The sequence below is a fragment of the Peromyscus californicus genome, unplaced genomic scaffold, assembly GCF_007827085.1.
Source record: "Peromyscus californicus insignis strain IS unplaced genomic scaffold, ASM782708v3 Scaffold_8__1_contigs__length_139910024, whole genome shotgun sequence".
Lineage (NCBI taxonomy): Eukaryota > Metazoa > Chordata > Mammalia > Rodentia > Cricetidae > Peromyscus > Peromyscus californicus.
Window position 1 is genome coordinate 42,299,284 of NW_026294606.1, and position 24,912 is coordinate 42,324,195.

General features: G+C 40.0%; 1 protein-coding gene across 2 annotated transcripts in view; it reads right to left on the reverse strand.

Annotated features, from left to right (window-relative positions):
• The window catches only part of Aoah (acyloxyacyl hydrolase), a 239,786-nt gene that overhangs the window by 163,804 nt on the left and 51,070 nt on the right, over window positions 1-24,912 (reverse strand). For both annotated transcript variants that reach the window (XM_052729193.1, XM_052729192.1), the window contains exons 2-3: window positions 22,303-22,398; window positions 1,125-1,191 (exon numbers count right to left, since the gene is read on the reverse strand). In XM_052729193.1, the coding sequence (XP_052585153.1) occupies window positions 1,125-1,191; window positions 22,303-22,330 (95 nt within the window). In that variant the 5' untranslated portion in view covers window positions 22,331-22,398. The remainder of the gene's footprint in view (window positions 1-1,124; window positions 1,192-22,302; window positions 22,399-24,912) is intronic.

Consider the following 24,912-nt stretch of genomic DNA (forward strand, 5'->3'; position numbering starts at 1 on the left):
CTGGACATTGTTAATATATATAATGGAGTTTTTTATCTGAATCTGTCAAATGTTAATGGACTAGACATCGTTAATGTAATCTTGACTGTGTATATTGTATATACTTACTGGATATAATTTTTCTTATATTAGTTATAAGCTTTTTTAAATTTTAGATAAAAAGAGAGGAAATGTGGTATTGTATTCCCCCAAATATTGTGCGTGCTAATAAACTTATCTGGGTCAGAGACAGGGCAGCCACAATATTAAACATAAAGGATAGGCAGTGGTAGCATACACCTTTAATTCTAGCATTCCAGAGGCAGAAATCCATGTGTTCAAGGATACAGACAGGCATGGTTACTCATCACGCCTTTAATCCCAGAAAGCAGCCTTTAATCCCAGGGAGTGGTGGTAGAAAGCAAAAAGGTATATAAGGAGTGAGGACCAGAAACTAAAGGCATTTGGCTGGTTAAGCATTTGGTTGGTTAAGCATTCAGGCTTTTGAGCAGCAATTCAGCTGAGACCCATTCTGGATGAGGACTCAGAGGCCTCCAGTCTGAGGAAGCAAGACCAGCTAAGGATCCGGCAAGGTGAGGTAGCTGTGGCTTTTTCTGGCTCTCTGATCTTCCAGGGTTCACCCAAAAAACTGGCCTCAGGTTTGATGTTATTAATAAGAACTTTTAAGATTCCTGCTACAACCAGTGCTGCAAAGAGTGGTCTAAACAGAAGGAAGAGAATTATAAAGAAAATAAACAGATCATGATGCCACAGAGGAGCTAGGAGGTAATAGGCTAGGACACCTGAGGACAGAGGTCTGGAATCCATTGGACGAGAGCAGGACCAATGCCAGGAGCTCAGAGACAGGGTCAGTCACCATGTCAGTGGATAGTGTAGGGTTTTTTGTTGGTGGTACTGTCTGTAAATCTTGCATGGAAGGTGCTTGGAGAGAAAAGGAGCCAGATTTTCACACTGTACTTCTAGAGAGCCTTTACTGAAGTGACAGCATTAGAATCTGGTGTCAGTTTCCCTCTGTTATTGTGACAGGGAGAGCAGGGCCAGCCTTTCTCCATTAAGTGCAGTGAGCAGAAAGCTGCCTTCTGACCTGTGCCAGCAACTGAGTCAGATTCCTGTGCCATACTCACAGTTTTATGATGTCTGATCCAAACATCTGAACCAAGAAATAGCAGGTGGTTTTCAAGAAGAGTTTTTCTAAAGGAAAAAAAGGTGAATAGAATATATTTTATTATCATAGTTTAGAACATGAGTCAGTGTTTATGACTAAGATTAAGACTCAGTGAGTAACTAATGATTCATTTGAGTACTAGTTCTAAGGGTTTGGTAATTTTAAAGTTACTGCTATTAAAATATCATTTCCAGGGGTTAAAGCAATGGTTCAGAGGTTAAGAGTTGCTCTTCCAGAGGACTTGGATTCCATTCCCAGAATCCACATTGTGACTCATAACTATTGGTAGCTCCAAATCCATGGGATCAGATGCCCACTTCTGGACTCCTCAAGCATCAGGGTATACAAGTGGTCCACAGATATGCATGTAGGCAAAATACTCATACCCATAAAAAATAACCTTTCCCATAAAAGATTCTGCAGATGTTTGAAGATCATTAGTTTGTTATAAAATTAAAGATTTCATTTTCTTTTTTACATCAAGGAATATAAGAATGTTGGCTAGGATCTCTTCTGTTGACTGACAAGCATATTGACAAAGAAATTAGGGAAACTGCCTTTCACAATAGCCTCAAAAAATAAAATATCTTGAGGTAATTCTAGCCAAGCAAGTTGATGACTTGTACAACAAAAACTTTAAGACCCTAAAAATAAATTGAAGAATACACCAGAAGATGGAAATATCTCCTTTCCTTGGAGGATTGGTAGGATTAATACTGTGAAAATACAATCTACAGATTCAATTAAATTCTCATAAAAAATTCCCACACAATTCTTCATAGAAGTTGAAAAAAATAATCTTCACCTTCATATGAAAATACAAAACACCAAAGGATAGCTAAAACAATCCTGAATAACAAAAGAACTGCTGGAGATTAACCACAATTCCAGGTTATACTACAGAGCTATAGTCATAAGAACAGGAGGGTGTCAGCATAAAAACAGACACATTGATCAATGGAATTGAATTAAAGACACACACACATGCATACCTGATTTTTGACAAGTGAAACAAAAATCACATTGGAGAAAAGATGTAGCTGCATGTAGAAAAATGGAAATAGATACATATCTATCACCTTACACAAAAATCAACCCAAATGGATCAAGGACCTCAACGTAAGATCAGGTACTCCGAACCCAATAGAAGAGAAAGTAAGGACTAGGCTTGGGCTCATTGGCACAGGAAAGGACTTTCTTAACAGCACATGGATATCACAGATATTAAGTCCAACAATTAATATATGGAAACTTGCAAAGCTAAAAGTTTGTGTACAGCAAATGAAAACATCATTAGAGCAAAGTGGTAGCCAATAGAATAGGTAAAATTGTAACACGAATTGCTAAATGGTCTTAATAATAAAATAAAACAAAACAAAATCTGGAACTAGATATTGGGGTTAAAACTGAAGGATCAGAGAAGCAGAACAAGCCAGAGTCAACCTCACCTAGCCAATTCCTCAGCTGATCCTGTTTCCATGAATCCTCAGACTGAAAGTTTCTGAGTCCTCACCCCTGAGGGTCTCAGTTGAACTGCTGCTTAGTTCCTGTCTCCTCATCCCTTATATACTGTTCTCTACCCAGCCATGTCACTTGTTGGCATTAAAGGCGTGTGTGCTTTCCAGGCAAAGACATGAGATCTCAAGTGATAGGATTAAAGGTGTGTGCCACCACCGTCTGGCCTCTCTGTCTAATCTAGTGGCTGGCTCTGTCCTTTGATCCCCAGATAAGTTTATTAGAGTTCACAATATATCATCACATTTAGGGTACACAATATATCACCACAGAAAATCTTTACTAATTACTCATCTGATAGAGGGGTAATAGCTAGAAAACACAAAGAACTAAAAACCTTCACATCAAGAAAACAAATAGCCCAATTTAAAGATGAAGTATAGAACTAAACAGCTGTCAAGAATTCAAACACAAATGTCTGAGAAACAAAAAATGTTCAACATCTTTAGTCATCAGGAAAATGCAGATGAAAACCACTTTGAGATTTTATCTTATTCCAGTCAGAATGGCTAGGATCAATAAAACAAGTGATAGCACATGATGTTGAGGATGGGGGGGGGGGGCGGGGAACACTTATCCACTGCTGGTGGGAGTGCAAGCTGGCAAAGCCACTATGGAAATCAGTGTGGAGGTTATTAAAAAAGCTGGAAATGGATATGCCACAAGATCCAGCTATACCCCTCTTGGACAACATACCCAAAAGATTCCGCACCTTGATACAGAAGTACTTGCTTACCCATGTTCAGTGTTGCTCTATTCATCATAGTCAGAAAATTGAAATAGTCTAGATGGCCATCAACTGATGAGTGGGTAACGAAAATGTGGTACATTTACACAATAGCATAGTATTCAGCTATTAAAAATATGAAATTTTGAGATAAATGGATGGAAGTAGAAACAATGATCTTGAGTGATGTAACCTAAACCTCCAAAAGACAAATATTGGATGTTTTATTTTATATGTGGATGTCAGCTTTTAAACTTTAGATATGTGTATTTCAATTTGAATAACCACAGAGGTTAGGTAGCTAGTGAGGGACCAGGGGGGAGGAGAGAATCTTTCAAGAAAGGAGTAATAGAGTATAGTGTTAAATAGATAAAGGGAAAACTAGACTAGGAGGATGAAATGGCAAGGGGGGTGGGAGGCAGGATAAAAGAGGAAACACTAGGAGAGACTAACATTAAAGCCTTTTCTGAAAAGCCACATGGAAACCGACTACTGCAGAAGCTTCCTAAAAATATACATATTGAAAGTAAAGTAAAGGGAGACACTGTAAAATAAGGGAGACAATGCCCCAACTAGACATCTTATGCTACCAAATAAAATTTCTAGTGCCAGGAATAGGTTACACTTTGTTGAGTTGTTAGCCAGAGGGGTCCCATAGGTCCTCCTCCAAATATCACAGGTTATTTCCAAGGTTATTGGTTCCTTTCCATAACCTGATGGTAAGACTGTATTGGTGAAGAAGCAACTTAGTTACATCATCAAACATGGAGAAATTGAGCTGGTCTCCAACTAAAAGCTTAACCCTTACTTGGGGACAATCAATTTATCTCGGCTAAAAGAATCTGTGACCTACAACAGTGACCTGTCTCTAAGACATACTGGTGCAACAGCAACACAAATGTTATGGGAGTAATCAGACACTTTTTAAAATATTGGATTTAAGGCACATTCCATAAGATGAAATCTATCCATGATAGAAGAACCCAACATTGCATAGAACATGAGCCTAGGGATAAACCAGTATTATTATGCTAAATGAATGTAGAAATAAAATGACTCCTAATGACACATTGCTATACACAGAGTATAGAGCATCACTCAATGCTCATCAGAGATGCTTCTTGCAATAGATGGGAATTAACACAGAGATTCATAACTTGACAATGTGTAGAGAATGAGAGCCCTTGGAACACTCAAACCTGAATGGGATGTCTTTATCAAACCCTTTCTCTCAAGGCTCAGAGATCTAAGAGGTGGCAGAAAGATCATAAGAACCAGAGGTGGTGGGTGACTTCAAGGAAGCAATGTCTTCTGGAGACAACAGGACTGATATACATATGAATGTGCAGAGACTGTGATAGCACACACAGGTTCACAACAGACAACAACACAGCAAGGAGAAGGGGAGGCAGAAACAAAGTATGAACCTTAACCAAAGAGTCATTTGCAATTGATACCTGCTGGGGTAGGGAATGTCAATTTTCTTCAGTGGTTTCACTGGGAAGTTTAACTCTTGGGAAGTTTAATCCAGGAATTTTGTCAATCCAAAACAAACTGCTCACTGTGTGTGTGTGTGTATACTTTTTGTTTTGTCATTTTTTAAAATCACATTGATTTTCTTTTTTTTAAGTTTGTCTTAATTTTCTTTTTTAAGTTTTTTGTAGTTGTTTTTCCTGTTCTGTTTTGTCTTTTGAGAATGAATATGAAATTGCATGGGTAGAAAGGCAGGGAGGATCTGGGAGGAGTTAGGAAAGAAGAAATAAAAAGATCAAAATGTACTGTATAAAAAAATTAAATGAAGAAATTTTTTAAAAGATACCTTTTGGAGTTAGAAAGAAACACAGCTTATATTCCTTTTGTTGTTCATTTGAGGGATGAATTCCATTCAGCTGATTAGTTTTTAGTACACAGCAAGAGAAGACCCATTCTCAGAGGTGCTGCTGAATTGAATCAATGTCTAAGAACACAGAGAATACATATATGTGCTCATTAAGAAGATATCCTCTGTGCTAGCTGGATTTTTTTTTTTGTCAACTTGACACATTAGAATCATTTTACAGGGGGGAACTCTCAACTGAAAAGATGCCTCTATCATATTTACACTATGGAACCCTGCAGAACATTTTTTCAATTAATGTTTGATGTATGTCACAGTTTGAGTTTCTACTGCTGTGAAGAGACACCATAATCATGGAAACTCTTATAAAGGAAAACATTTAATCAAGGATGGCTTATAGTTTCCGAGGATTAGTCCATTATCATCATAATAAGAAGCATAGCAGCATGTAGTCAGTCGTGGTGTTGGAGAAGGAGCTGAGAATTCGACATATGGATCAGTAGGCAGAAGGAAGTGAATGTCACAGTAGACCTGGTTTGAGCAAAGCCTGCCCCCTAGTGATGTACTTCCTCCAATAAAGCCACACCTACTCCAATAAGGGCATACCTCCTAATCATGCCACTCCTTATGAGCCTGTGGGGGCCATTTTTATTCAAACCACCACAATGTACAAGGGCCCAGATTACCATGGGTGGTACCACCCCTGAGCAGGTGTTCCTGTGGTGTAAAAGAAAGCAGACTGAGAAAATCATGAGAAGCAAGCCAATAAGCAATGTTACTCCATGGCTTCTGCTTCAGTTCTTGACTCCAGATTTCTACTAGGAATTACTGCCTTGACTTCTTTTGATCATGGACTGTGATGTGGAACTATAAGTCAAATCAGCATTTTCTTCCTGCCTTGTTTTGCACATATTGGTTTATCACAGCACTAGAAACTCTAACGCAACCTCCTCCTGCCTTCTGGGAACACAGTGAAGTTTGGTAGATGGGTCCACCTGTACCATGCAACATGTTAACTCCATTTCTCCACCTTGTGAGTCTACAGTGGAACCCTAATAGTTAAACTTAGGATCTATGGACAGGGAGCTGTCCTTGGAAGAAATGGAACCCCAACAGAAAAACATATCTTGTCTAATTGGATCTCAAACTAGGGAACCTAGGGCTAGCTGGGAGGGCAAGGTCACAACAGAATAAAAGTGGGGAAAATGCCTGTGGTGGTTTCAGTAAAATGGCTCCCACAGGCCCATTAGTGGGTGTGGCCTTGTTGGAGGAAGTGTGTCATTGGGGGTGGGTTTTGAGGTTTCAGATGCTCAACTTAGGCTCAGTGTCTCACTCTCTTTTTCTGTTTCCTGCTGATCTAGATGCAGAACTCTCAGCTCCTTCTCTGCCTGTGTGATGCCATGCTTCCCTCCATGATGATAATGGACTAAACCTCTGTATCGTAAGCCAGCCACTACCAAATGTTTTCCTTTATAAGAGTTGCCATGGTCATGGTGTCTCTTTACAGGAATAAAACCCTAACTAAGACAATGCCCCAGCATTTCAGTGTTCTTGGTAAATAAGGCTAATTTTTTTCTATTAAATATATATAATATATATATATATATATAATATATATATGCTACTTTGTATTTTATAACAAGGCATAAGACTTCAAACATGCTGTGCTTTGGAAGTGGGCAATTAGAATCAAATTCCACGTGGACACTGAGCCTAATGAAGCAGAGAATTGCAAGGGGCACTGCAAATAGCTGCACGGCAGCAAAGCAAACACTTAGATGGAGCAGGCAGATCTCCAGAAAGACACAGAAGGCTAACTAGGACTTGAAAATCAATAGACATATAGCACATAGAGAGACTGAAACCGTCATCTAAGACTCCTGCAAAGAAAACTCGAAAAGGCTGAGAAAGTTCTACTAGCAAATTCTACTAATTCATCAAATCTCTTACAAAAAAATGAAAGTGTTGGGAGTATTTCATAACTTATTCTGTGAGACTAGTATCAAATGCATACCTTCAAAAAACATATCCAGTTGGGCAGTGGAGGTTCACACCTTTAATCCCAGCACTCGGGAGGCAGAGCCAAATATATCCAAAATTTTTTATGAATATAACCTCAAAGATCTTCAACAAAATGATAAAAATCAAACCCAGCAAGTTGTACATTGACCAAGTAGGATTCATCCCAAGAATGCAAGGTGTAACATTTGAAATCAGCTGTCATATCACACTACATCAATAAAGGACGGAGCTCATATGCTCATCTAATAGATGAAGAAGATATTTGACAGAACACTATACCTCTATGTGGTACCACTCCCTCCACCCTCTGTAAAATAACTCTACCAAAACCCAACTAGTAATAAGAGGGGAAGTCCTCAATTTGGTAAAGGCTGTTTACAAAACTCCCCTACTAACATGATGTTTAATGACAAAAGCTAGAACACTTTCTCTATAAGATAATAGAAAAGCAAGAATGTCTGCATCAGTATTTCTACTCAACATTACAGTGGAAATCCTAGCCAGGATACTTAGTCAACCAAAAGAAATGCAAGGCATCCAGATTAAAAAGAACAAAAGAAACTATTATACAGATGATATCAACATGTGGGTAGCAAATCCTAAGGAATCCATCAATAAACCATGAGAACTGATAAATGAATGTAATGACATTGCATGATACAAAATCAATAATGCAAAATTAATTGTTTCTCTATAAAGCAGAATTGAGCAAGTAAGAATGAAATTAAGAAAACTATTTTGTTTATGGTAGTATCAAAAAGAATTAAATACTTAGAAATAAATTTGACAAAATAAAAAAATAAAATTGACAAAAAAAAATACAGAACAGTTTGGTGTGGAGCTCATACCTGTAATTACAGTACTTGCAAGCCTGAGGCCAGAGGATTGCCACAATTTTGAGGTTAATCTGTGCTACACAGTGAGTTCCAGGATACCTGGGCTACTGTATGAGACACTTTCTTAAAACATGCTAATATATTCTTTAAAATGATATTACTAAAAGAAGTTAAGGAAGACCCAAATAAACAAAAACACACACCTTGTTGATGAATCAATTAGTTAATGGTATTAAGATGGCAATATTCCCTAATCTGACCCACTGGTTCAATGCCATCTCCAAAATGATCCTAACTTATCTGGAGAAGCTTACCAACTGACCCTAACCATCATATGACCCAGAATAGTTTTTTTAAAAATTTTGAAAAAGAAAAACAAAGAAGACTCACACTTCACAATTTGAAACCTACAAAGCCACAGTCGTCAATACAATGTGGTATTTGAATGGAAGACTAGTGGGCCAATGAAATAGAATCACAGGCTAGAAACCCTGAACTTATAGTCAAGGCATGAGTGTGCCAAGGCAATTTCAATGAGGAAATTTGACAAATGACACTCTTAAAACTGACAGCTATAAGCAGAAGAATAAATGAGGTCACTCACTCTGGTGGTTTGAGTCAGATGTCCCCCAGAGTCGAGTGTTTGAATGCTTGGTCCCCGGTTGGTGGCATTGCTTAGGAAGGGTTAGGAAGTATGGCCTTGCTGAAGGAAGCGCATCATTGGGGGTGGATTTGAAGTTTTAAAAGGTGCACACCATTCCCAGTTCACTCTCTCTGCTTCCTGCTTGTGGTTTACTATGTGAGTGAGCTCTCAGCTCTCAGCTTCTAGCTCCAGCACTATGTCTGCCATTACGGTGTTGGACTCTTATCCCTCAGAAACTTAAGCTCAAATAAACCAATCTATCTATCTATAAGTTGCCTTGGTTATGGTTTATTTATTTATTTATTTTTATAGCAATAGAAAAGTAACTAATACACCCTCCTCATACTAGTTTGCAAAAATTTACCCCTTGGACCAAAGACCTACATGTAAGAGCTAAAATGATAAAACTCTTCACAGAAAATATTGGATTGAATCTTTGTGTCTTTGTGTTAGACAATATTTCCTTAAATATAACAGTAAGAGAACAAGAAGTAAAAAATAGACAATTGGCAAATAAAACTCATGGAAGTGAATTAATATAAACCAGGCTTCTGTACCATAAGACCAAATCAACATGGGGCTGAGTACAGTAGCTGAGCCTGTTAAACATGGGAAGAACCATGACCAATTAGCCAATGAATTGTTTCTTCTCCTTGATTCCTTCAGCTCTTAGAAATGCTGGCAGATCTTGCTACTGGATGGATGCCTGTGAACTTGCTTTATTCTGAGAGCTGATTCATGAATTGTAACTTGTTTGGTTTTACTGTGTTCTGTTTTGTAGATAATTGCTCAAGTCAACTATTAATTTAAAAGGTGTAAATAATTTTCCTTTCCACAGATGTCTCCTCTAGATTTTCTGCAGCCAGTGGAATCCACAGCAGAACTTTATGACCCAGGGAATACCTGTTAGTGAGGCACAGGTACCTGAAGCCATTTAGTGCTATTGGTTTGCTGCCTCAGGGGATCATGGGTGAGTTCTCTCTAGGATTCTGAAACTGCATGAATTTATGCTTTGAGCTGATAGATTTGACCAAATTTTTTATTCAAAGAGTGTTTGGAAGGCAATTCTCCAATCATAAATTTTAAAAATCTTTCTTTGTGCATTGAGCCCATGTTGAAGGCTGATCAGTACTGTAAAAGAGCACAGGACCTTGAGGTATGTGGTATCTAGCCAGTTCAGACAGAAACTGACTTGGGTTTGTAAGGACAGGGTTAGTATTTGATTATCAGGCAGAAACTAGAAGTGGATAATCAGGGGCTCTTTTGGATTGAAGGAGTCTACAATTCTCTGTCTTAGGTAAACAAGACACAGAAGTTCATCTAGATATAAGGAATATACAACTAATTTCCCCCACTCTGAGACTGCAGATAGGAGCCTTATCTTGGAGTCATGGTGGCTGCTGTGGGGAAATTTTAAATCAGATAAAATTGTTCACTCTCTAGGTATATCATAAGAGAATCAGAAACTCCCCAGGAGCTGTGAGAATGACCCCCATAAAGGAGTCCTCAGAGAATTCACTCCCTGGACAGCGACCAGCTAATTGAATTAGCCCCAGTACATTGATGAATTTCTTCTCACAGCGGAAATTCTTTGTCAGCACAATGTCTTTCAATTCTCATCTATGTTCTGCCGACTAAATAGCTCTCCCTAGCCTTCCGAGGCTTTGCCCTGTGCCTGCCCATCCCATACCCTGACCTCCTGGCTGCAAGAGTTAACAAAAGTCCATTTGCAAAGCTGTTTCTTCTCTGTACCTGGAAGAAGAGATGATTCTGTCCTTGAAAGCTGCTCCAATGACCCTGGGTCTGTGGGACAAGCCTCTCCTCTGACTCTCAGAGTAGGGGAAGCCTTCCTACCCAGGTTCTTCAAAGTCTTTGCGGGGAACGGTGTTTAGTGCTGAAACTGAACAGCTAACTAGCTAACTGCAGTTTAGGGCAGTAATCAGAAAGGCTGATCAAGAAAAGGACAAGAATCCTTTGACTCCATTCGCTTGCTGAAGTGAGTGAAATGGTCGGAAGGCTTTAAAAACACTCAGAATGAATGTGTTTCCGGGAAGATGAACGGATCCCAAGGTTGATAGTAATGCTTGTCTGGGAGAGATGAAGTTCTCTTATTCTTGCTTGTCTCTAATGCCATGACAAGTATTATTTACAGGGGTTTGGTCTCTAGGATCTGCATCAATCCACATCGGGGATACACTTGAAAACTAATAAATGGATGCATTTTGTTGTACTGTCTTTAGAGACTGGCTTTGTTTAATGAACAATTTAAGAAGGATCAAGAAAGCTCAGGTTAGCTGAATATAAATATGATGGAAGTTTCTGGATAAATATTTAATATGTAATTTAATAATAAAGATGAATATTACAATTAAAATACGGAAAGCATATGAATAGGTGTTTTTATAGTACACAAATGTTCATCAAGTACACTAAGAAAAATGTGCTTGCTTATATCCAAATTTAAGTGAGATACAGCTCACACCTACTATGTGCTATAATAAAAAGTGATAATAAGTGTTGAAAGTGAATAAAAATCCAAAGTTGCATACAGCAGTGGAATGTGAAATGGTGCAGCTTCTTTGGTCTCGAAGTTCCTCAAATTATTTAGCACAGAGTTGAAAAAGTTTTGGTAGGATCAGGAATTCTACTCCTACTTGGAAACCAGAGAGAACTGAGAATACATCTTCAAACATTGATGCTGCGGGATGGTCTGTATGTGCTCTGATTGGTCAATAAATAAAACACTGATTGACCAGTGGCCAGGCAGGAAGTATAGGCAGGACTAACAGAGAGGAGAATTGAGAGAACAGGAAGGCGGAGGGAGACACTGCCAGCCGCCGCCATGACAAGCAGCATGTGAAGATGCCGGTAAGCCACGAGCCACGTGGCAAGGTATAGATTTATAGGAATGGATTAATTTAAGATATAAGAACAGTTACCAAGAAGCCTGCCATGGCCATACAGTTTGTAAGCAATATAAGTCTCTGTGTTTACTTGGTTGGGTCTGAGCAGCTGTGGGACTGGCAGGTGACAGAGATTTGTCCTGACTGTGGGCCAGGAAGGAAAACTCTAGCTACACATTGATAGTATTATTGTTTATTCCAGTTCCTTGAGTACTCATGAACTAACAGGCTAATAACTAAAATGCTGATGCCTATACACTAAAATTCTATTTAGATATAAAAAGAAATGAAGCTCTGATGCATGTGATGTGAATTTAATAATAAAAACATGTTTAAAGTTATGCAAAATGAAAGAAACCACTGTGCCACTGTGCTAGTCAAAAGACATTGATCACAAAAGACCAAACATTGTATGATTCAGTTTATATAAAATATCTATAACAGAGAAAAGAAAAAGACAGGAAGTGGATGAGTGGATTTTAGGGGTGGGGCAGATGGGTGTTGGAGCCAGATAGCTAAGCGGTGTGTAGTTTATGATTGTGGTGGTTTAAATAAGAATAACTCCCATAGGCTTATATATGTGTATGCTTAGTCACCAGGGAGTCAGCTGTCTGATAAGAATTAGAAGGATAAACTGGGTGGTGGTGGCGCACACCTTTAATCCCAGCACTCGGGAGGCAGAGGCAAGCAGATCTCTGTGAGTTTGAGGCCAGCCTGGTCTACAAAACGAGTTCCAAGAAAGGCACAAAGCTACACAGAGAAACCCTGTCTCATAAAACCAAAAAAAAAAAAAAAAAAAGAATTAGAAGGATAAGCATGTGTGACTTTGTTGGAGTAGATATGACTTTATTGCAGGAAGTGTGTCACTGAGGGTGGGCTTTGAGCTTTCAAAAGCCCATGACAGGCCCTATCTGTCTGTCTGTCTCTCTCTGTGTATGCACGTGCACATGCGTGTGTGTGCGTGTGTGTGTATGTGTGTATGTGTGTGATTCCTGCCTGCAGATCAGGATGTAAAGCTCACAGCTACTGCTCCAGTGCCATCCATCTCTGTCTGCTAGACTAATCCTCTGAAGCTGTAAACTAGTCCTCAATTAAATGCTGTCTTTTATAAACATTGCCTTGATTGTGGTGTCTCTTGACGGCAATAGAACAATAAGACACTAGTGTAATGAAAACATTCTGAAACAATGGTGATAGTTGACAACTCCAAACATATAGAGAGCCACTGTGGTTACATTTTTAGTCATGACTTAGAATACATGTGGATTTTATCTCAATAAAATAGTGAAAATCGGTTGTCCTCCCCGCCATGTTGCTCCTTTTGAGGGCTACTACTGTGGAGAGTGTCAAGATGCTCTGATGTCACCTGACTCTAGAGTCTTAGATTCTAGCACTAGCTCATTGAACTCAGACCTGGGGTAAGTGCCTTCCCTTCCAAGGACTTTGCCTTCTTTATCTGGAAATGTGGCCACACCAATCATTGTGGTGCACACCTTTAATCTCAATGCTCAGGAAGCAGAGGCAGGTGGATCTCTGTGAATTTGAGGCCAGCTTCTTCTACTTAGTAAATTCCAGGGCAGACAGGCCTACACAGAGCAATATTGTCTCAAAACAAAAGGAAAAGAATGAAAATGTGGCCATAGTGTTTGGTTGTTTTCACTGTAGTATCATATGGTTTAAAGAATTTTTTAAGAGAGGTTCATAATTAAATGAGGAGGAAGGCAGTTTGGAAATGTTTAAAGTCATGCTAATGTTGAAGTAGCTTAGCCTGGAGCAGGGCAATTTAAAAAGCAACATTAGTGTGTTCTTTGATTAACTTGCATTACTGGCTGAGAGGCAGAGAAAATCTATCTTCCTTTGGTTTGATAAGAAGCACTGTGAGCATGTTTCTGTGATTGCTTTGCTCCACTCAAAGTGAATGGCTGCAGGGTTTTCATTCAGAGCAGGCCCCTGTGAGGAATCTTTCTTCAACTGGATTCTGTGATGCTAACTCAGGAGGCCCCTGGAGCAGTGGTGGATGTGAGAAAAGGAAGGATCTTCCCAGAGATAAGTTACAAGCTCAGCATGGGAGAAAACATGGGAGCAGAAACATGCAAAGCCTCTGGTAAAGAGATGGATATGTACCCAGCAAGCTACAATTAGATGGCACACCAAGTGCACTGCAGCCCAAGTGGTGACCAGCATAGGAGTTTTGATAGGAACCAACTGTGGTTCTAATGTGTCCCTAAAGTCTCTGTGACAGGAAGTTAGTCCTCATACCACAATGTTGGCATCTGGGGCCTAATAAGAGGTTATTGCCCCTGTAGATAGATTGATGTCATGTTATGGGATGGCAGAGGAGGAAGCATGACACTTGGCTCATGCACTTGCACTTTGGGCCTCCAGAACTCCAAGACAAATACGTTTCTGTTCATTATAGCCTGTATTGTTTTGTTTTTAGTACCACCAGATAATGGAGGATGTTTTAGTCAAATGCTATGAGGTAAAGGTGTGTGTGTGTATGTGTGTGTGTGTGTGTGTGTGTGTGTGTGTGTGTGTGTGTGTGTGTGTGTGTGTGATGTATTTTACTGGGACCCAAACCCAGGGCCTTGTGCATGTTAGGCAAATTGTTCTATCTCTGAGCTCCATTCCCAGCTCTGAAGACAAGATCCAAAGCAGATCTTATTTACTATTAATTAGATCATTCTTATGACCTAGCAGGCACAAGAACATTTCTACAGATCTAGGGAATGAAGACTGGAAAGGCCCATCAATGAAAGAAAACATGGCCATTCCAGAGGGCAAAGAAGCGTTTGCAAAGGATCACTGGGCATCTCTCACACATTAGGCTTGTACATGTGTATTTGCAAATGAAACCTCAGACATTCCCATGGGTAAGTCATATAAGTTGGCTGTCATTTCCTTGTTTATCAGACTCTTCTGAGCTGTTGAGTCTTTATCCTCACCCTATAAGCAGGAACACCAAGCATGAGAGACCCCAAGGCCACAGGAGTAGTCAACAGTTAAGCTGAAGCTAAAGATCTTTTTACTCTGAAGGCCAATGTTATTCATAATGTACATTTTGATATGCTAAGGACATTTTATTTGATGCCTTACCCATCTCAGGCAGAGCAGGTATTGTTAAACACTAACTGATAGTGAGTACCTTGAAGCACAGAGAGCAGTTAACCACGTTGCTAGCTCTGTGGCTTCATATTCCAGAATATACGTGTTGCTTTGTTCCTTTTAAGACTACATGAAATCTTAACTATTATGTTTAATGGAGATAGGATTTCTGAATGGGTGGCCAGGGAAGGATTTCTTAATGGGTGACCAGGGAAGTGACGTTCTGGTGTGACACTCAGAATGTGTGATTTTGTTCACTGCTGGCCACAAGGATTCCGTACCATTTCCCTCTTGATGATTCTGAGATTATTCTAAAGTGTTTACTAATGAGAACCATAGGTGAACGTGAAGGCCAGAAAGACATTGTACAGTGTGAAACATTAGTCTTTTCAGGTGTTGAAAGGGCTGAGATCTACCCAGAGATCATTCTCTAGAGTGAGGCTCATATGTATCCACTAAGGCTAGGAATTTTGTGTTTGTTTGGCTTTAGGGGCAAAGAGAATACTTAGAAATCATTATTAAATGAATGTGTGTTTATGTGCATAATTTCATCTTCATCTATTCCTCCTGATTCTGGATTATCATACAGAAGCCAATATTAGATCCAAGGAGACACTATGGGCTGGGCCTATTGTGTTTTCTGGGAGAAATCCTTAACTAGGAGACAGTCTTTTCATTAGTCTGTATAATCTGCACAGCCGTTCTGTGCAGGTTTTCACAGCCACTAAATCAGAATGGAATGCCAAGCCTGACTTTAAGTCTGTCAAGTGGTGTGACCATTTGAGCTGAACAGCAGTACTGGGTTTCATTCGAAAGTCCAACATTTTGATAAGATCAAGATGACCCCTAGCACCATTTTTCTTTGCTGGAGTTTCTCCAGCTGGGTAGGAAACACAACCCTGAAAACCATATTGTCTGTTTTGCTTCCCCCAGGACAGGCCAGCTTCCCGTTCTCCAGGCTTCCCCTCTCCGACCTTTGGACAACATAACTTTTCCTGGGAAAAGAACAATCAGACTCGAGGTGCAATGGTCCGAGGTGACCCTGAGACGATGGCATGGGCACAGCAAGTGGAAGGGCAGCTTGAGTGACAGCTGTGACTCCCTGTAAATCCCTTCTTTGCAAAACGGAGCAATGTTTCCCTCTTTAACCCAGAGTTGTGACATGTGTCACTGTAACCAGTGGGTGTGGTGTGCACGCCATGGAGAGAGATTTTTCACTCAGCTTTCAGTTTTGGAGGCAAAAAGGCTAAGATGAGGTAGCCCCATTTGTTTATTTCTGTCTCCTTTCTGCACAGAACACAGTAGGAGGGAGGAAGCAATAGGATGATGGGCTATTTCCAAAACTTGCCTCTTTAAATAATTTTTGGGATGTCTCTCTCTCTCTCTCTCTCTCTCTCTCTCTCTCTCTCTCTCTCTCTCTCTCTCTCTTTCTCTCTCTCTCTGTGTGTGTGTGTGTATGTGTGTGTGAGACAGAGAGACAGAGAGACAGAGAGACAGAGACAGAGAAGAGAGAGAGAAGGAGGGAAGGAGGGAGAGAGAGAGAGAATGTGGGTGTATGATATAAGGGGGACACAGGTGCCACAGTTTACATGTGAGGTCAGGACAACTCCATAACTTCACAGAGACAATTCTCTCCTTCCACATTTGTGTGGGTTCTGGTGGGTTCAACTGGGTCATCAGGCTTTGCTGCAAGCACTTTTACCCAGTGTACCATCTCACTGACTTCCACGAGTGCTTTTTATTTTGTAGAGACAATACCTCAGTATGTTGCCCAGGACCTTTACCTTCCAAATAGCTGATACCCTGGGTATGTGCTAGAATGCCTAGCACATCTGTTCTTTTTTCCAACAACCTGTTCTTAGGTGCAAATTCTCTCCATACTATCAGCAGTAGTCCCTTCTTCCCAGGGTGATGCCCACGGCTGCATCACCTGTGACAGACACATAGTGTACCACCACTCTGGAGACTAAACCTCCAGTACATGAATCCTTGGGGGACACATTCAAACCAAACCCAACCTATAGAAGGAAGACTTTTGACAGATTCTGAATGTCCAATAATAAGAGCATAAGTCAAAGACATAAAATGTTTACATGACAAAGAACAGTAGAGGAATTGTCTTAATGGGTGTAGTTTTAAAAACATAATGCTAAATTAAAACAGGATGTTGCAAAGCAATGCATAACTATTGATGCAAAATTAAAGCCTTCAGAGGGGAGAATACTAGAGAGGTAACTGGGAAGTAGTGGAGCTTTGGAATCTCTTTGATACCTCCCACCAAAGTACTTGGCTAGCAAAGTCCACAGAAAACAGTTAAAACAAATTTAGGAACTCACATGAACACAGCATAGTGTTATGTAAAGATGACTCATCTGCCTCTGTGCCAAAGGAGAGCCTAGAGGTGTCAGATGTTGGCTGGAAAGCTGAATGAGCCAACCAGAAGATGGCAACTGAGCCCAGGAGTTTTGCCCACAGCACTTAAAGTCAGAAGGATTGAGAGTTAAAATAGTTTGATACTCATCTGCTCTGGGATCTGGACCCCAGATCCCTTGTGAGCAAGGCTCATGCTTGGGGAAGCTGCCAAACTGCTTAAACATATATGTGAGTTGAAGGAAGCTCAGGTGAAAGTGGGCAGGGGAAAGATGCAGAAACGCTGAGCAACAAGCAACCTGTACTTCAAACACTGCACAAAAGCAGCAAAGAGCTGTGTTCACAAACACTATCTTGTGCCACCTCTTTTTAAGAGTTTTGGAAGATTAATTTCCCACACACAAAAATAAGCAATAGAAATGTATCTAGGTCAACTCCCATACAAAGCTATAATAAGGGGGAAAAGAATAACATTCCTACAGATAGTCAAACCATGGTAGAAACCATGCCAAAAGAAAAGATTAAAAGAGTTTCAAAATGAGAGTTGTTAATAAAATGATAAAGACACGAAAGAAAAGAAGAAATCCAAGTTAGAAAAACTCAGATATGGGATAAAAGAAATCAGGAAAGAATAGAAAATATGAAGGAAATGAAGTTTAAAGTTGAATAAACACCGAACAAGTGGAAACAACAGACAGGGCCTTCAGAGAAATCAGAGAAGAAGGGAGGAAGACATTGAATGAAAAGACACGAAGACAGTGTGGGTTACAGTCCAGTGAGAGCACTGGTTAGTGTACATGGATGGGGTCCTGGGTTCCACCCTAGCACTCAGCACATCCACACAAAGAAAGATAGAAAGGATTCAAAAGGGAGGTAAGGTATCAGACAGACAATGAAGATTCGATATAAGGACAAGAGGAAACCCCTGAAGAAAGCCAAACCAAGGGAGCTGAAGAAATCAAAGGCCTATCCTTCAGTTAGGAAATGCATATGCTTGAAAGCACTGCATGCCTGAGAACATGGACATTCAGTAATGAACACTGAAACATGTTATGCTCAGAGCACTAACTTTCACAGAAAACAAAAAGAAAAGTGTCTTTTGAAATGCTTGTCAAACCTAACAAGTGACTTGCAAGGAAAAAGAAAACTAGATCAACATTTACCTTCTCGTTTATTTTTCATTTTAAAAAATATTTATTTATTTTTATTTTATGTGTATGAGTGTTTTGTCTTTATGTATGTATGTGCACCATATGAATGCCTGGTTCCTAAGGAGGTCAGAAGAGGGCCTTGGGGACCTTGGAATTGGAGTTTACAGACTGTTATGAGCTGCCTGATACAGGTTCTGAGAACCAAACCTGGGTCCTCTGCAAGAGTAGCAAGTGGTCTTAACTGCTGAGCCATCTTTCCAGCCCCACATTAGACTTTTTAGTAAGAGTTTTGTGAAAATAAATTACATACCAAGGGTTTTTTGGGGTGTATGTATGTATATGTGTGTGTATGTGTTGTTTGTACATGTATGTGCACACACACATGCGTGCGCTCACACTGGTACACACATCTATGAGCATGCCTGGAAGCCAGAGGAGGACATTTGGTGTCCTGCTCTGTCACTCTCCACTTTATTCCTTTGAGGCAGGGTTTTCCACCAATCTGGATGCCAGGCTGGTAGCCAGCAAGCTCTTGTGATCCTCCTGTCTCTACATCTCCATTCTCACAGTCCTGGAGTCACAGGCGAATGCAACATTTATGTGTTTGCTAGGGATTTGAACTGAGACTTATAGCAAGTGCTCCTACCTACTGAGCTATCCCTGGAGACCTACAGTCAATGATTCATATCCACAAAAATTGTGGCTTTCAAGTCTAAAGGTTGCAGAGAGCCTGTTATCAACATTCAAGAATTCAGGGGCTCTTTTCCCCAAGACTACCTCCTGAGGAATAAGCTTTAGACATCATTTCTACTATAGGGACATCCACAGGAGAGATGGGGTGGCCATGACTCACCAGTTGGTGACTGGATGGGTATTTGAAACAATGGTGATATGCTCAGATCATACAGGTCAATGCTTTCAAAAGATGGAGAAATGGGAAAACTACATGCAAAACCAATCTTAACTGCTCTCAATAAATGTGAACTACATGAAGTAAGAACTAGGAAATATACTGGAACAGATACTATGGACTGTTAGTGTGTGGTAAGGAGCAGGCAAATGGAAACTTCTGGGCTATTTAGTTCTATCCATCGCTTTGACAATTAGGACTTTACAAGAAAGAAAGAGACACCAACCAAGAAACAAAAGCAAGCAAGAAAAATACCCGTAGTTTGGGATTTGAGTTGGAAGTAGAACCATGAACTCATTAGATTTATGTTAAACATTTTATGTGTAAGTGTTTATGCTTGTGTTTTTTTATCCCTGTCCACGGAAGAGGCTGAGAAAGACTGACCATTAGTATAATTAGGATACCCAAGCACCTAGGCTTTAGTCTTAATGTATGAATTGTCACACACACACACAAAAAAAACTTCCTAGATTTCTAAGAAAAATGACTGATTTCAAGCTCCAGGAGTGTACAAGACATGATTGGAATACCTGGCTCTTCTGGTTATTGAGAAAGCTGTCCGGGGTTACCTGAGCTCATCATCAAATTGAAAAGGAGGTTCTGACCTTCTGGTCAAAGAAGGGGTTATTTGAGCTTCAATAGGATAATGGTTGCAATTGACTGAAATCTCTCAGGTATGTTTAAATCATGACTTTGTAGCATTTTAAAGAAAATGATTACTTTGGGATGATAACCGAAAACGAATGAACTCTCTTGAAAACTGCTAAGTAAAGAATAAAGCATGTGTTTTGGTTTTTCAAATTGAACTAGGTACTATAGGAAAATATTAAAATAAGATAATGAGGGAATAGGTCAAATATACTTCAATTAGTGAATGAAAAGTTAGAATATTCCAATGGTATATTGTACCTGAAGTTTTCCTGGTCCTGCCTGGCCCACGGTCAGGACAAATCTTTCCCACTAGCGTCCCCCAAGTAAACACACAGAGACTTATGTTACTTATAAACAGTATGGCTGTGGCAGGCTTCTTGCTATCTGTTCTTATATCTTAAATTAACCTGTTTCTATAGATCTATACCTTGCCACGTGGCTCGTGGCTTACCGGTAACTTACATCTTGCTACTCATCGTGGCAACTGGCAGCATCTCTCTGCCTCAGCCCTCCTGTTCCCAGAATTCTCCTCTCTCTTTGTCCTGCCTACACTTCCTGCCTGGCTACTGGCCAATCAGCATTTTATTATCAATCAATCATAGCAATACATTCACAGCATAGAGAAAGAACATCCCACAGCAGTATACCTCCCAAAAAGTTGAGACATCTCACCATGAAGCATCAACAGCTGCCAAAATTACAAAGAGGACAGAGGACAGGGAGGGAGGGAAGGAGGGAGGGAAAGAGGGGAGGGAGGGAGGGAGAGAGAGAGAGAGACAGAGAGAGAGAGAGAGAGAGAGAGAGACAGAGAGACAGAGACAGAGACAGAGAGAGAGAGAATATACCATGATCATTTTGCCAAAGGAATCAAATTGGAGTGTCCAAGCTCTGGATCTAGATTCCATTATGAGAAATTACAGAGCTCAGAAGAAACACATTCAATTACACCATAGGTGTACATGAAGTTAGGAAATCCAAGGTTGGGGGAAGTGTTACAAAGTTTAGATGTTTTCTTTTGCAAGTGGATAAAAATGGGTAAAAGATTATATGGAGCACATGGATAGAACCTCTGAAGAGGCTAATTGTCTGTTCTTTCTGAACTGAAGTCTTTACAGAGGAACGTGTCTTTCTTTTTTTTAAATAATATTTATTTTATTTTATGTGCATTGGTGTTTGGCATGCACATATGTCTGTGTGGGTGTCGGGTCCCTGGAACTGGGGTTACAGACAATTGTGAAGTTGCCATGTGGGAGCTGGGAATTGAACCCAGGTCGTCTGGAAGAGCAGTCAGTGCTCTTAACTGCTGAGCCATCTCTCCAGACCTGAGGAGCTTATCTTTCAAAAATGGAAAACTATACATTCAATTTATGTGGTTTCTACACCTGTTTTGTTTTACCCAGAAATGGTTTTTAAAATTGCTAACAAAATAACTACAATTTACTTATAGACCCATATGAGTGAATATGTAAATATGAGATCCTGCAAAAGCAATATTCATTAAGTTCATTTCTCTTTCTAGGGAGTTGGTGGAAAATAGAACCGGGGCAGACAAAGCCAGAAGGTGTTTCCAGTTTATCTGCTGTGATTTAATTTCACAAAAGACCTGATGTAAATACATCAAGATCTTAACAATGATCCATCTGGGACATTATATGCAGGTGTGTGCATACTATTCCCTCCAAATCTTTCTTTTGGAGTTCTAAATATTTAATCCTGTAAATTCATATAATGAACAATGCAATTCTCAGAAAATGATTTTTTGCTACTGACGTGGGGTAGCATATAAATAGAAGATATAATCACTGTTAGGTTGGATACCATACTTAACAGAAAAAACAATGTAAGCCTTCTTGGTGGATTAGTTTCTACACAGAGAAAGAAAATTTGACTATTATGTACACAGCAAATAGAATAAATATTTTCTTACTGCTGAGTCTGAAAAACAAATCCACGGCTGTCTAAAAGCACCCATCAGTTCCTTTGTCTGCAGGATGGGTGAGAAGTTAAATGAGATCCAAGTGAAATGAAAGGGGTGTCTTTGATACCTTCCTATTTGGGATTTTGAGATCAGGAATCCTCCCAGCCTAACATCTGTATTAGTAGAACTGTGTGTGTCTGTGAATGTGTGTATAAGTAAACAGAATTATTTATTGACTTCTTAGTATCTGAGGTGATTAGCATCAGGTGGAAAAATCATCATTATTGTGTCACACTAATGGTAATTGTCCATTCAACACTTTGTCCCTATATGGCCTCAGTGATGTCTGCCATGATAGAGAATGTCAAACAGACAATACCTAGAGTGGACATTTTACTTCAGTCTCTATAAACACCACGAGAATAGGAATCAAAGGAAAGCACAGGCAAATTCTGCCCTGTCAGCCTCCTCTGGGTGCAAGCTCCCTCTTGGTGACTCACAGAGGAGAAGACAAGCAGACACAGAACATCAGGGCCCTTGCAGATTTACCAGGCAGGTAGCTGCACAGTCTTTCCATCGCCACCTGGATCGAAGAGTTGTGAACTTCAGCCAGCTGTTCAATCACAGATACCACCACCACGCACCCTGCAGGGAGCAGAAGAACATGTCAGCAGGTGGCACTGGGATGGAGGGGTTAGGGAAGGGAAATAGAAAGACTGGGTCCTTAAGGACACCAACTGAAGCACAAACCTTCCCTTGCTCTCGCCCTTAAACATCTCCAGCATACCTAAACGCACTGGGACTTAGAGTGCAATGAGGAGACTTGTGGAGTGGTGGCTCAGAAAATCTGGGGTTGTCAGAGTAGTTTCACCCCTTTGAACTATGTGACTTTGGGGAAGTAATTCATCTGGCTGAAACCCCAGAGAAACTAAGAGAAAGAGATGATGTTTAAATGAGATAGGGTGAGGAGAGCTATATATAATACATAGGTACTAGCTTCTCAAATAGCCACTTGCTCCTCTGCAATAGGTGTCTTTGTTATCTGTAGATCATTCCTATCCCACGAAATTGTGGCCTGTGACCTAAAGTCATTTTTCTAATTTTGAGCAGTAGTGAACATTTCCCAGAAGACCTGGGAATGAGTTCCAGACTCAACATCTTCCCTTTTTAAGCTTTGGCTACCTTCTAAAGCAGGAAATAAGATGCTTTCTACAGTGCAAGTATGATGATTAATTGCAATGATGATGTAAGTGAGTGCACCTTTAGAACACAACATCCCGTAAAACATCTCAGGCTACAAAGCTCACAGTGAAAAGTGTGAACCAGATGTTATGAGTGTCCAGAAGCAAACTTGAGCACATCAGGAATATATTCTTTCCCTTACTTTGGTATAGGAGAAGTATGACTCCCCAACGTTGCTAAGCTCTCTTTTCTCGAAGGTTCTATTACTTGCCTCAATCTACCAAGCTGCTGGATGGGTACAAACATTCTTTTCCTATAAGAAAGATACTCCTTCTTCATAGAAAAGCATTGTCTTGGCCCAAGATCTGTAAGTGTGTGAGAAGTTGCTAGACTTTATCCTCTTAGGAAAAGTAGGCACTTGTTAGACGATTTGTAGTCCACAGTTCCATATGAAGATGCTAACTAGAAGTGAGACCGAGAAAATCAGCAAGCAGGGGTCCTCAATTTACATACTAATGTCATTAAAGCCAAATTCCCACCATGGTCCCTAAAAGAAAGTGAGCAACGCCATTGGGCATTTCTAGACAGAAAGAAATAAAACCTATAAAAGGAGAGGATACCATGAAGAAGTGAGAGCGACCCACCTCTCTAGATACCGAAGTGCCTGAGAGTTCTTTGCTTACACTTGCTCTGTTTCCTCTGACTGGGGAGGTGGTGCTCACTAGACATGAGATACTGAGACCTGTGCAACTGCCATCTTGCTGGGCTGACAGCACCTGCTTGGTGTGTTTAATAACATCAACCATTGAGTGACTGTATTTTTTAATGAATTCACAACCCTTAAGGGTTTTCTCATATTGCCATGAATTTAGTAGCTGACATTCTATGGCCTCAAAATCATTTTCATGTGTATCTGTTCTGTTTTAAAAGTATAAACACAATGCAATCTCATTTTGGAAAACAGTGAAGACATGAAACAGGATAGCAAGATAATAACCCACTCAACTTATCTGATATGACCAATTGCACTTCGCTTTGTGTTTATCAAGTATATTTTAAAAAATTAAAGTGCAAATGGAAAATGACAAATAGTTTTACTTCAGTGTAGTAAGAGGCTGCAGTGCAGTTGAAAAGGAAAAGGCTTTGAATAAAACAAAACCCAAGGTTCAAATACTGGATCGGCCATGGGCAAGCACTCTGACTTTGAATGGGCTGTCTACCTTTTACAACTTCATTCTTGAGTTTAGAGTGGACTCTACCTTCCTGAACAGTGGAGTAGGGTCTCCCTCTCTCTTTGAATGATTGGCCCTGTGCCTGGTTCATAAAATAGGGGCAAGGACTGTTTGCTGGTTGGAAGTGAGCCTGTTTAAGAGCTTGTCAGGAACAATCTGATCATCAGTAAGGGTTTTCCTGGGAAAGGGTTAATGGCTACTTCTACAGCTGTTTCCTAGCTCCATTATCTTACTGGTCTATTTCAGTTTCCACTTCTGGACAACAGGTAGCTTCCTTTGAGCCAAATAGCAGATTCTATTGGAAACATGCATTACGTGCAGCTCCTAATCAGACCAGCATGTAGTGAAGAGCAGTCTAAGAGACTGCTCTGAATCACTTCCACATTGATGCCCAGGGTTGATTCAATGTGGGATGAATATGGGGATCTGGAAGTGACATTAGAAGGCTTAGTACTATCACCAAACACAGATTCCACTGGGAATTGCATTCAATACTCAGCCTGTTGCTATTATGATTCCAGACACCTTAAATACAAAGGAATTCTGTTATTATCCCACATACAATTTGCTATAGTTTTCATGAAAAATGTTTTCAGTCTCAACTCTTAAGCAGATGCAAAGGAGCATGAATGATTTTCATGACTGAAGTGAACCAGGAGTATTTAAAAGTTAGTTCTAGACCCACTGTGAGAGCAGAGTAATATTTATCAAAGGAATAAGGCTAAAATTTATCTTGACTTGACAG